This window comes from Dermacentor silvarum, chromosome 6 (assembly GCF_013339745.2).
Source record: "Dermacentor silvarum isolate Dsil-2018 chromosome 6, BIME_Dsil_1.4, whole genome shotgun sequence".
In the NCBI taxonomy this organism is placed as follows: domain Eukaryota; kingdom Metazoa; phylum Arthropoda; class Arachnida; order Ixodida; family Ixodidae; genus Dermacentor; species Dermacentor silvarum.
The window spans coordinates 70,755,533-70,767,231 of record NC_051159.1 but is presented as its reverse complement, the minus strand read 5'-3'; the positions used below and the strand labels follow the sequence as shown (position 1 = coordinate 70,767,231).

The window sequence follows — 11,699 nt, the reverse complement described above, 5'->3', positions numbered from 1 at the left end:
GAAAGTTCAATTGCATACGAGAGGCTCCGATTAAGGTTGCCCACTGCCTTGTTTGCAACGACGTTAAAACACACATACAGTCATCGTAAAAAGTGTACAACGTTTGCGTTGAACTGAAAATTTCGATTTCCTGACGTTGGTCACCTCCGTTTAGAAAACATTGTCTCCTTATGCTAGCACAGCCTATAAATCTGAACGCTAGGCGGCACAACATTACTGCCGAAAAGTCCAGATTTTTTCTTAGGCCCTTTGAACAACAAGCAATAGACGCCGAGAGTGTGCAAACACGAGCAACTTCTGTCTTCATTCAAAGCTTACCTTTGACCGCAAGGTAATCAGTGTGCCGCATCACAACATTGCCTACCTTGTACACCGCAAACAATCACGTAAACGGAAACATCAGCAGTGGCTCTAAAACGCAGTATTCTATTAACAGAACGTTGTAATTTGTAAATAAGTATAAGCGTACCCTGCAAATGTAAACAAGAACACCATGAACCCAAACCAAAAGAAAACGCAGTATCTGAGTCTTCTGCGAGTAGTAACGCAACCCGTAAGTTGACTACAAGTAGCTGACACACTAAGTTCGCTTCCAGGTCACCGCGTGATGTCATTGTCGCTGTCACATTGGGTGCCTTTACTGGTGTTCTCGCCTCGCATGAAAGAGTTCAGCTGGCGGACGAGATTGAGCCGAGAGTAGTGGCCTTTGGCGCCCCACTTAGGACAAGAGTTTTTGCCTTGGTCGTAGTTGACGTCGTACGCGGCGAGAGAGAACGAACCGTGCGACGCTCGGGCGTCGCAGACCTGCAGGTAGCACGCATGACGCAGCAAGATATATTTGAAGGTACAATCAAGATACACGGGACGCAAAGCATTCGCGCGAAATGTACATGAAGTCACAAACGCGTGACGTAGCTGGGAGTCTCGGTGCCATTATAATTATTGTATGCTAGAGATAAAAGTAAACTCAGCAGTTATCGGGCGAATGCTGGCCATGGTTACTCCTTTTCACGTGGCTAATAATATACATGTACGATAAAATAATAACAAGAAGGGTCAATTCTTCAATTAGGTTAAAAAAAATGTCACAGTTTCGCCCTAAGGGCGAAGCAATGAATGCGATAGCAACACAGCAATGTCATACGAAGTAAGGTGAGCGGCTTTGGTAGCAACAACACGCAGAACTGTTGTCGACGCCATCGGCGTTTTGCCCGCGTTAGCTCAAAATGCGTGCGGCGTTGGTGACTGTTGCTGGAGCCTCTGATATAAATAGGCACTTGGTGCCGCAGCTAAACGTCGCCTCCCTTCCCTCCCCCTCCCCCACGGCCTCTCGCGCGTCTGAAGAAGGCGCGTTTGCTCTACATATATGGTGATTGTAAAGGAGAAAAGAGACGCCTACTTCTGCAGCCCTTAAGCGAGCACGGCGCAGAACGCGCGTTTGTTCTCCGCCGTGCGTTCACTCCCCGTGAAAGACGCGCCCCTCGCCCCCTTTCACTCGCACAGACAGCGTTCGGCGCACGGCGACGATTTCATCTCCAAATGACGTCATACGGAACCTCACGGCGACGGCGACGCCGACGGCAGAAATCTGCTTTTGAGTGTCCATATAATTGCTATCGCAATAAAATAAAACAGAAGGATATGAAACATAATTAAGAGTAAAAATTTATATCAAAGAGATGTAGTTGTAACAAAGTCCGCAAATTTCTTGGGTAGAGAAGTTTCAGATGCAAGAATGAGACAGACACATGGTACAGTAGACTCAATATTCGCCGTAAATACTAGTGTCTTCAAACACGCGTTGTAGTGATTTTATTGCGTTACGATCAAGGAGGTTAAAAAATTTTTGTAAACCTCCTTGGTTATGATGCAGTACGTTTGTTGGTTATGAGCCTAACACTTTGGCAAGTCACGAAGTTCGATGTGAATAAAATAGACCGAGTTTTCGTTCGAGGCACTGTTTATATGTGATGTGCCTTGGACTGTCGAGGCTGGATTATGCAGTGTACGTTTTAGTCGTCGTGGCCTCACGAACATGTTGGAGAGGACATGCGTTTAATTCGAAATGCGGAGACGATGTAAAAGGGTGCCGGTTGGTCATGGAAATGGGGTCTACCTGGTACTCAAGTTATCGGTGAGCTGCATATAACATTCTTCTTGTCAATAGACGCTTTACGCGGAGTAGTTTGCTCCAGAGGTCCCAGGTGGCGCTCTGGGTCCCGTGGCACACATTGCCTCAGCGGAAAGCTCCCCCCATGCGAAACCATTATTCCTTGTGCATTGCTATCGTGTGACCAGCAGTCGGAAATGCAACTGGGTGATCGCTAATCTAACTCACTGTGCTCCATTCATGCTGCAAAATGTGCAACGGCAGAAGGAAGACGCGTGAAATAGTTCTGCGAAATAGCGATTTCATATTAAGGAATGCAATGAATCTGTGCGGCCAAGTTAACGGACAGCTGCTGCACAAGGACTGCCTACTTACTAAGCCCTTCTCGATTGATGGCTTTCGTCAAGCATAGAAAAATGCACTAATCTGATAGCGTTGCATCGCTTACCTCCAAAGAAACTGCATCAACCTCGAAACGTCGGCAAGAGTGAGTGCCACTCGTTACACACTGATAAGTCATAAGTGATAAGGGAGTAGCGCCACTTCCTGGCATAGTAAGTTTCTCGCACGCTATTTACACACATTCACCTTGAATCACACTTAACCCTTTAACTGGTAGCTCAACAATATTGTTGACCTAACATAAGCATCTGCGAAAAACTATACAAATCGAAATATTAGTGTGTGCCTTCCAATTTACCTTTATTTGTGCACCTGCTCAACATTGGTATTCACTAAAATGTCCGAGCGTGAGGAGCAGCAGATGTGTTGGTCACATAACCTGAAGTCGTCGTCATTATCTTCTTTGCGCACGTGGGGGTCATACTCTCACCAATGCGATTTGTTTTTCCTTTTTTTAAGCAAGCTGTTATTTGTTAACACCATAAAGGTACATCTCAAGAACAAACATTGACCTTGCCAAAGCAAGTACCAGAAACTAGTTTTGAACCACATATTTACCTTTCAACACCTGGTCAACAATAATTTTGACCTACTGTATCTCGCTCAGTATTTGGAGGAACCGTTTAATATTTAATGGATATGTATATGGGCAAAGTAAAGAAGAACTAAAGCAATAAAACCATTCTATGCCAAGTCTTTCTTATCATGCCAGTTAAAGCTTCCGCGCCCTCCGTCACTCGCGTATAAGAATAAGTGTATGGCGCACATTCGTGAATCAATGTGCTGAAGAAAGGCTGAAGTAGTACACCGACAGCACACGAATGTTCGTAGCTGATCGGTTCATGACGGTCCATACAGTAAGCGAGATAGTAACGTTAGTACATCAATTCTTAGACGCTATTACAAAGTAAAGAGCATCTACCTTCCAAGCCTTGCCGACAACAAGATTCCATCCACCGCAACTGAGCATACCCGCGAGCAATTACAAAGAAAATAAACAATGGCATAGTGAATGCACCGAGGAACGGTACAGAGTCAGAAACATGACAAGCCGCTGTCTCAATGTGATTGGCAAATAAAGAACGAAAAGCAACAGACTGATCCTGATTCGATTCAGGAGCAGTATGTTTGGACCAGCTTGGAATGCATTTCTAGCTCCACTTCTAGAACTACCAGCATATATGTTGCTCGCATCGTTTGGATAAGGTGTAGCGAGCTCTGAAAGCGCTTATATCTCCTCTGGAGCTGTGGCCAAAGCTTCGTGTGGTCCAGCCAATCACCACCTATGATATCCGCCGAAACAGAGGTTTGCCGAGAGGCACCGGAGTGACAGGCTTATCCATTGTAAACACAGAAGTAACGGAATCAGTAAGGTAAGCAATAGACGTTTCACCACGTGATCAAGCATGAAGGCGTCCGCAGGATCGCCATGCAAATGGCCTGTACAGATTGCCGTTACAACATTACAGTCTTGCCAAGGCGAAGGAGACGGGTGCTTAGCCACTGGCAGTGCCTCTAAGGGACACTATGCCAACGCTAAATCAACGTACAATTCTAAGCTGTTCTTTCAAAGCTATTGTCGCTCATTTGGCTGCAGAATTGTTATTGCTAGATAAAAAGCCGGAACTTTTTTTTTTACATCGAGTCAGAGCCTCAGCGCCAGTACGCCAGTGTGACATCACGGATTACAAAGCAGTGTTTAGTGGTTGCCTCGTTTCGCCGCATGAAAAGTTCATAATTGCTGTACTGATAATTTGGTTCAATTTGGTTCAATGTAAAGACTCTTCAACAACAAATAGAGCAGACGCTCTCAAAAGCAATGACGTCATGGCAAGCTGATTGAGCGATCTTCAAGCCAGTGTCGCAGTCCGTCTGTCATTATTGCGTCTTTTCTGGCTTAGAACGCCTGCTCTCTAAACTGGAAGCACCGTGTTGCGGTATACTGCAGTTGTGTGATCTCACAATACCGCTTAACTTCAGCTACGTGCAGTTATCTCTCAGTTACCTGCAGCAATCTACCTCAAGTAAGCAAACCACCTCCTCACTCCTAAAAGATCTATTATCATACCAGATGTACAAGAGTAGGACCGTGCCGAACGCCTTAGGCTGTCCAAGCAACAAACATTATTGATCGATTACAGAAAGTCTACAGCGCGGTAGATGGGTGTCTGTGTCGGTAATTTGAGTGCGGAGTTGAGACCCGTATCTGAAGAAGGAATACTGTCACATTGTGGTTGGATCAATTTATTGTTGTATATTGTTTCGTCCATTTAGAAGCTAGGTCCCGAGAGTGATTCATCTTACTTTTGGTAAGAGCGCAAAAACAACACTGACAAAAAGAAGCAAGACAACACGGCGCTATTACCAAAAGTACGATGAATCCTAACCAACTCGCCCACCTTGCTATCTTTTTCCTACAGTGATATTGCGAGACAGAACATTGCTATAGATAATCCTGCAAAAATGAGCACAGACAGTTTGGATTTCAGAGAATAGGGACGGCCATCAGCTATAGGACAGTGTTGTGCGCCAGAAATCAGTCTACAATGGGGTATTTACATAATACATACGAGAATCACTTACATAACGTGTAGCGTTCAGCGACAGTGTCGTATTCTTCTTTGCCTGTGTCCTTGTCTATACAGCGTTGTTATTCTCCTTAACATGAATTCCCACCAACTCGCCCAAGTTTCTGTTCTAGTAAAGTTTTGGGATATGAACCGTCGGTGGGATGATACCTCGGTAGTATGTTGAAGATGGACGCTGGACCATCTCATTAATGCAAAAGTGAGTTGGTTGGGGCATCGATCAGCCGCCACTTCCTGACTAAAGAGTAATTAGTGTTGACCAACGTCGGTTGACAATTCTGTGAGCGACATTCAAGTCGATCGACGCCTTCCATGATGGGGCCGGCACCATTATTATGCGATCAAAAAGTGAACGGCCCGGTCTTCATTTCGAGTAACGCAGATGCACTTTCACTAACACGGCCCGCATGGAAAAAAAACTGTATATCCACAAAAATTAGCACAAGCCGGTAAAGTTGGTAAAACACCACAGAAGGCCATCTGTGATAACCAGGCTCTTCCCTGTTGGAGACCATCAATTTGCTGTGACGACTGTAGAGGTCAAGTTCCTTCACTTACTGTTGACCACTCCATACAATCGTAACTGAAAAGTCCACTAGCACAGTAATTTTGGTGCAACTTAATCGAAGAACTTTCGGTAAACGACAGCTGACAAATAACATCTGTTGTTAAGCAGTTTAGAAATGCGAGTAGTCTCAACACGTCTACCGAAGCGACGTTTGATGTAGCCAAGGCCAATTTACCGGTACAAGTCATGTTGTCGGGAATATTTCTGCAAAGCTCAGCCGAAAGCTGGCCGACCAGCATTCTACATGTGACACGTGTTGCAAAGGGGAACTAGAGTCCGTAGGGGTAGCGTTTCAGCAGCGGCATAAATCTTGGCCAACGCTGTTGAGCACGTGGTGCGGAGATCGAATCACGGCCGCGGTGGCCGCATTTCGATGGAGACGAAATGCGAAAACGCCCGTGTGCTTGCGTTGTAGTGCACGTTAGAGAACCCCAGGTGGTCAAAAATTCCGGATCCCTCGACTACAGCGTGCTTCATAATCACAACTTGTTTTGGCACGGAAAAATCCAGAAAAAAGAAGACAAATTGGGAGGACGCTTAAGCTTCGCTTTTAAGAGTAGAACGCGATAGCATTCAAAGATCCCTGACTGGTACTCATGGTTCTCGACGACTGCAGCTTATCGAAACCGTAATTGTTACTGGCGAGCACTGGCAGCGAACACTATGCACGTAGGCGAGCTTTCTGGTGGAAAACTTTGCCATGCGAGGTCTCCCTCCCCTCCTCAATCAGATCCCGGATGTTCGTCATGCTCTTTATGCAGACGGTATCACTGTCTGGGTTACGACAGGCTCCCTCGGACACATTGAAACCCAGTTGCAGGACGCAGCTACCACCATCGAGCAATACGTCCGGCGTGGAGGTCTCACATGTTAACCTGCCAAGTCAGAGCTACTCCTCGTCACAAAACACGCTCGCGGACAGAAAGACTTATCTCTTAACATCACATTAGATGCAAAACCCGTTCCAAGTAAATCGTTCATAAAGGTGCTTGGCTTCACTTTACAAGCCAACGCCAAAGCAACACATGCCCTTCGCCAACTTACCACCAAATGTAACCAAATCATGCTTCGCTTTGGCGGGTGTCTAACCGCCGACATGGCTTCAAATAGGCTGATGCCTTACACCTTGTACAGGCCTTGATACACTCACGCCTACTATACCACCTACCTTATCACAACCTAACTCACACTGAACACGCACGTATGTCTACCCTACTACAGAAAGCGCAGAAACTTGCACTTGGCCTTCCTATGCACACGGCTACTCTTAACCTGGAGCGACTTGGGGTGACTAACACTTTAGACGAACTTATAGAAGTCCACCAGGCCGGCCAGCTGACGCGCTTGAGTGCTACGCCTCAGGGACGGAATCTTGTTATTTCACTTGGCTACCAGCCCTAGTGTCCTTACATCTATGGGCCTTTCCCCAGAAGCGCGTGCCAAGCTCACGGTATCTCCTATACTCCGCCATATGCACCCTACTCGCCATACTGCCCGCCGGGATCATCGGTCGCGTTACTTGCGGCGCGAATATCCCGTGGGCTGCAGCGCTGTTCGTGTAGTCTTCACTGACGCCAGCCCATCGGATGAACGCGGGGGAGTCACGCTAGTAGTGGACTCTGATCTCTTGACTGTATTCGCAGCCTCGGAACGTTCATTAACCGATATCTCCCTCCTCGGAAGAACGTGCGATTGCTAGGGCAATCCTTTCCACCTCTTCTCTCCATCCTTATACCCCCAATCATATTCTCACAGACTCCCAGGCAGCTTGTCGGTGATTTCTTTTCAACACTTTGCATCCTACCACCACGTCCATACTCGAGTCCTTCCTATCATCCACCTCACATACTATTCGGTTGGTCTGGGTGCCTGAGCGCGGGCAGCGATCCCCGGTATTCAGCGCACTCATGCGCTGGCACGAGAACTCTCATACTGAGCCGCTGGGATCGCTCTGCCATCATCAGACCGCAACCTTTCTTGTACGCATCCCAACTTGCTGAGATACGCCTAACTCGGCAACACTACACCCCCCCCCCCCTCATCCTTCCCTTACTCGCCGACAGACTGTTGACAACTACCGACGAATACTTTCCCGATGCCCCTTTTTATATTCCTACGTCTACCCCTCCCGTGGTCCAGCTCAATGACCGCACTGCGGCGAGCGCCCCACCCTACTGCATATGGTCTGGCGTTGCCAAGACATTCCCAATGTCCCTCCCGTTCCAAACCCCACCCTCATCTACTGGGAGGAGCGGCTGACCGACGCGACGGCGACTGGCCAGCAATGGCTGGTCGACCGTGCCGTGACGGTGGCTGCTACCTATGCGGCTCCGGACTAAGGGCTCCACCTTCAAGGCACAACTAGTCTCCACGATATTGTAATGAAGTTTATTCTCTCCCTCTCTGGTGGAAACGCGGCCTCATGCGTGGGCCAATCCCGGAGATTGTGCACAACCGCGCCAAAGAAATTACATCATTTTCAGTTTTCCGTATTTGTTTCGCACTTTTAATATTTCAGTCTGAGAAGATTAACATAAAAGGCATGCGCTGTGGGTGTTTTGTTTCATGACATTTGTTTGTGGATTGTCATTCTCAAAATTCCGAGGAATAGCTTTGCCAAGAATGCTAGACAAGGTATGAGCAACATTAATGATAGAATGGTGTGGCATACCTAAACGTGGTTGGGGATGATTTAATCTGCCGAGGGCGCCAATCCCGACGGCGGATTTTCTGCGACACTGGGCCCTAAACGCTATCGCGTTAAAAGAACATCTTGGCCAGCTCGATCACAAGAGAGGGCCCAGGCAGAGACGCGGTGACGTAACGAACAGCAAGACGTTAGATTACATCGCTGCGAAAAGAGCGGTCAGCTCAAAAATCAGCGAAGGTTGTACAAGGTAAATACAACTGGTAGCGAAGCTTCCATAGAAGCCCGTACGTCCAAAACATGGTTGTTTATCGGCGGTTCATGGGGCTTAGCGCCATCTGTGTGAGGATGGAACACTTCCGGCAGATGAAAAAATAATTTGACGTCATATCCGTCAAAAACAGAAGTGACGTCATTTTGTTCTCACAGGCGCGAAATTTGTTTTCGGAGGCCTGCCATTAGAGCTGTATATTCAAATGCCCCGCCATTCGACTTGATGGGCGTTCCGAGTTTTCAGCGCGAAAAGTGATGCCGGAAAAGATCAGCCGTACGGGTGTCGAAATCGCATCGCTGCACAGAACATACTTTCTTTGGAGGCCAACGAACGCTTTGCCTCCAGATTGCCTCCAGATTGCCTCCAGATTGCCTAGAGTGCTCGTCCTTTCATCGGACGCCAAGCCCGTCGGCCAGCGCAGTTGCACGAAAACAACTAAACAAGTATCTGACGGTCGCAACTCACTGCTTTTGACTGCACAGGTTAAGAAACAATAAAACTACCCGCGTCACCTAATTCAGACAAACGTCGACATGCAACAGAACACATATGAGGGGGGCGTATTGTAACAGGTGAACTTTACGAGCGCGCCTTTCCACGCACTCCAAGAGTTGCATGGCATTGCAAGTGATAGCGGCGTCAACGCCCGCCGCTATCGATGGGCGCTCTCACGGTGGGCCCTGAAAAAAGGTATTCATTGATAATGATCAAGTAAAACACAGTTGTATCTTTTCTCGCCATGCGTATATAAAATGAATTAGAAATTTAATTTTCGTTGCATGAATCTAACTGCGTCTCGCTATATTTTAAAAACGCTTTTATTGCGATAGCAATTATATGGACACTCAAAAGCAGATTTCTGCCGTCGGCGTCGCCGTCGCCGTGAGGTTCTGTATGACGTCAATGGAGATGAAATCGTCGCCGCGCGCCGAACGCTGTATGTGCGAGTGAAAGGGCGCGAGGGGCGCGCTTTTCACGGGGAGTGAACGCACGGCGGAGAACAAACGCGCGTTCTGCGCCGTGCTCCCTTAAGGGCTGCAGAAGTAGGCGTCTCTTTCCTCCTTTACAATCACCATATATGTAGAGCAAACGTGCCTTCTTCCGACGCGCGAAAGGCCGTGGGGGGGGGGGGGGGGGGAAGAGAGGCGACGTTTAGCTGCGGCACCAAGTGCCTATTTATATCAGAGGCTCCGGCAACTGTCACCAACGCCGCACGCATTTTGAGCGAACGCGGGCAAAACGCCGACGGCGTCGACAACAGTTCTGCGTGTGGCCGGTGCTGCGGCATGTGCAAGTTTATACAGCTGATAAAGCTAATATCATTACTCCGTATAGCTCTCTACAAATTTGCTATCGCAATTGATGCTTCGCCTTTCAGGTGAAACTGCGACAACTTTTTTCTTTCCCAGTGTTTATTCCCTCCAAACATAGTCGCGCTTCAATCGCTGATCCCATAACCACCGTTGCTGATGTCGGTGACAGTTGGTTCTGAACCGCTTTTCGCCCGAAGCTACGCGACCTATGTGGATCGACCTTGGTAGATATACCTGGTAGCGAAGCTTCCACAGAAGCCCATACGTTAAAAAAAATGGCGGTTCATCGGCGGTTCGTGGGGCAAGCGCCGTCTCTGTGAGGAGGGAACACTTCCGGCGGAAGAAAAAAATAATGTGAAATCATATCCGTTAAAACAGAAGTGACGTCATTTTGTTCTCAAAGACGCGAAACTTGTTTTCGGAGGCCTGCCATTACAGCTGTATATTAAAATGCCCCGCCATACGACTTGATGGGCGTTCTGAGCTTTCAGCACGGAAAGCGATGCAGGAAAAGGTCAGCCATACGGGTTCCGAAATCACTTCCCTGCACAGAACATACTTTCTTTGGAGGCCAGCGAATGCTTTGGGCGTAGAGTGCTCGTCCTTTCGTCGGACGCCAAGCCCGTCGGCCAGCGCTGTCGCACGAAAAGAACTAAATTAATCAATTATCTGGTGGTCGCAACTTACTGTTTTTGACTGAACAGGTTAAGAAACAATGAAAATACCCAGGTCACCAAATTTAGACAAACGTCGGCAAGCAAAACAACACAACATGTAAGGGGGGCGTATTGTAACAGGTGAACTTTACGAGCGCGAATTTCTGCACACTTCAAGAGCTGCATTGCATTGCAAGTGATAGCGGCTTCAACGCCCACCGCTATCGGCGGGCGCTGAAAAAAAGTATTGATAATGATCAAGTAAAACAGAATTGTCTCTTCTTTTCTCGCCACGCGTATATAAAATTGATATAAACTTTATTTTCGTTGAATGAATCTATCTGTGTATCTCTTTATTTATAAAACGCTTTTTTCTTTCCCAATGTTTGCTCCCCCCAAACATAGTCGAGCTTCAATCGCTGCTACCATAACCACCCTGGCTGATGTCGGTGACAATTCGTTCTAAACCGCTTTTCGCCCGAAGCTTCGCGACCTATGTGAATAGACCTTGAATTAGCTCGCAACTAAAGGCCAAGGCGAAAGCTCAAGCTGTCGCTGGGGATGAGTGCTGTTAATACATTTTTTTTAACTTCCCGATGACGCACTCGCCCAAGATAAGGAGGGTATCGGCACTGTATGTGCTCACGCCGCGTCCATGTTTTCCAGGCATGTTCGCGTCAGACCTCGAGTGAGTCACAAAGGCGTAGAGAAAGCTTAGCACCAAGGAACAAACGCACAAAAAGACGCCGATACGGATGGGAATCTTTACTTTCCCAGGTAGCATTCACTGTCCTAGCGATTGTAGAACTTGACGTCGTTTTTGGTCGCGTAATACGAATGTTCGTCACCGAGACCAACTTCAATACACATAACCATCCGTCGATATATTGTGACAAGATGATGTGAAATGGCGTCTGACGAGTTTTCTAAACTGGTCGAGCCGATTCCTTTACCGCTCCAAGGTGACTACGTCGTTGTCATGTAGCTGGAATCAAGCAGCTTCTCTACGCAGTAGGTAGCTAAATTTGACATTATCGATGTAGCATATTTCTTGTCTTGATTGTAAGGAAATAAATATTGGGCAATCTGTTCCACAGTGTACGCGCAGTACGTCTTACAAATATGACCGTCAGTACCCGAA

At 47.4% G+C, this 11,699-nt stretch overlaps 1 protein-coding gene across 1 annotated transcript in view; it reads right to left on the bottom strand.

Annotated features, from left to right (window-relative positions):
- Positions 1-525: 525 nt before the first annotated feature.
- Positions 526-11,699, bottom strand: part of LOC119456709 (uncharacterized) — a 47,218-nt gene continuing 36,044 nt past the window's right edge. The window contains exon 8 of the mRNA XM_049669036.1: positions 526-804. Coding sequence (XP_049524993.1) covers positions 598-804 — 207 coding nt within the window. The 3' untranslated portion in view covers positions 526-597. The remainder of the gene's footprint in view (positions 805-11,699) is intronic.